At 40.1% G+C, this 1,208-nt stretch overlaps 1 protein-coding gene across 1 annotated transcript; it reads left to right on the forward strand.

Moving 5' to 3' along the window:
* The first annotated feature begins 127 nt into the window (after positions 1-127).
* LOC103311777 (tigger transposable element-derived protein 6-like) lies at positions 128-607 on the forward strand. Its single transcript, XM_008191486.1, has one exon. The coding sequence runs from the start codon at positions 128-130 to the stop codon at positions 605-607; it is 480 nt and encodes a 159-aa protein (XP_008189708.1).
* Positions 608-1,208: the final 601 nt, after the last annotated feature.

Here is a 1,208-nt window from a genome sequence, read left to right on the forward strand (position 1 = left end):
GGAAAATCGGCAAAACCTATGTGTTTCAAAGGTATTAAAACATATCCATTAGATTATGAATCAAATAAAAAAGCGTGGATGACGAGTGCATTGTTTGAAAAATGGCTGTCTAATTTTGATAAAAAAAATGAGTTTAAAAGGGAAAAAAGTACTCCTCTTAATTGACAATTGTACTGCTCATAAAACAAAAAAGAAATTCAATTCTATTAAAGTAGAATTTCTTCCACCAAATACGACTTCACAACTTCAGCCAATGGACCAAGGTATAATACAGAACTTTAAAATATTGTATCGTAAAGAAGTTATTCGCACAATGGTTAATGATATCGATGAAGGTAGATCTTTTTCGATAAACTTGTTACAAACTATGCGAATGTGTTATAAAGCATGGGAAAATGTCGAGAAAAATACAATTGTTAATTGTTTTATTAAATCTGGAATTTCAACTAAGGAAAAAGAAATCAAATATACTCATTTAGAAAGCGACGATGGAGGTTCCGATTGGAGACTTATAGTAGATCACTATAAATTAGAACCAGAAATTACATTTCATACATTTACTGAAATAGACACTAATATACATACAACTGGAGTATTAAGTGTGTAACGTCACAGCATTTTTTGCATTCTTATTATTAAATATAACAAACATACCTGTACCCATATTATCAGTCACGAGCGTACCTTATTATTACATTGTTATGATTATCGCGCGCTAATGCAGGAATAACCGCAGTATTATGTAACTACTGTCCCCCGACCACCACAACCCGCAGTGACCGGTACCTACACGTCGTTGCTCACGGCCGTCGATGCCGTCGGCGCCTACGTCGGGTCCCGCCGCACGGCACCAGCAGAGCAAACTGTCATCAAGTCCGATTATTGTAATAATTCCCTCTATTATACGACACTGACCTACCCCACTACTCAACAATACCAAGAAGCTCCGTCGCAGGCCAAGCCGGATCGGCCTCTCATAACTCAGTTTTTTGCCTTCAACGGCTTTGGTCGTCACCAGTTTTCTGCGCTCAACGTCTCACCTACACGCTGTCAACAACACCACGCGACATCGTTCACTTTGCTAACCCGTGGGTGCAGACATCGACCAACACCGACGACGACGTAACAAAACAATCAACCTCATATATCGACCCCGACGACGGACCATGATGATGGGCTAAACAAACCACGAGGGCCCGGGCGGGCGG

Source organism: Acyrthosiphon pisum, unplaced genomic scaffold (genome assembly GCF_005508785.2).
Source record: "Acyrthosiphon pisum isolate AL4f unplaced genomic scaffold, pea_aphid_22Mar2018_4r6ur Scaffold_18542;HRSCAF=19223, whole genome shotgun sequence".
NCBI classification, from domain to species: domain Eukaryota; kingdom Metazoa; phylum Arthropoda; class Insecta; order Hemiptera; family Aphididae; genus Acyrthosiphon; species Acyrthosiphon pisum.

What these genes read in the sequence shown, in the direction of transcription:
- LOC103311777 (XM_008191486.1), top strand. Translation starts at nt 128, where the DNA reads ATGAGTTTAAAAGGGAAAAAAGTACTCCTCTTAATTGACAATTGTACT.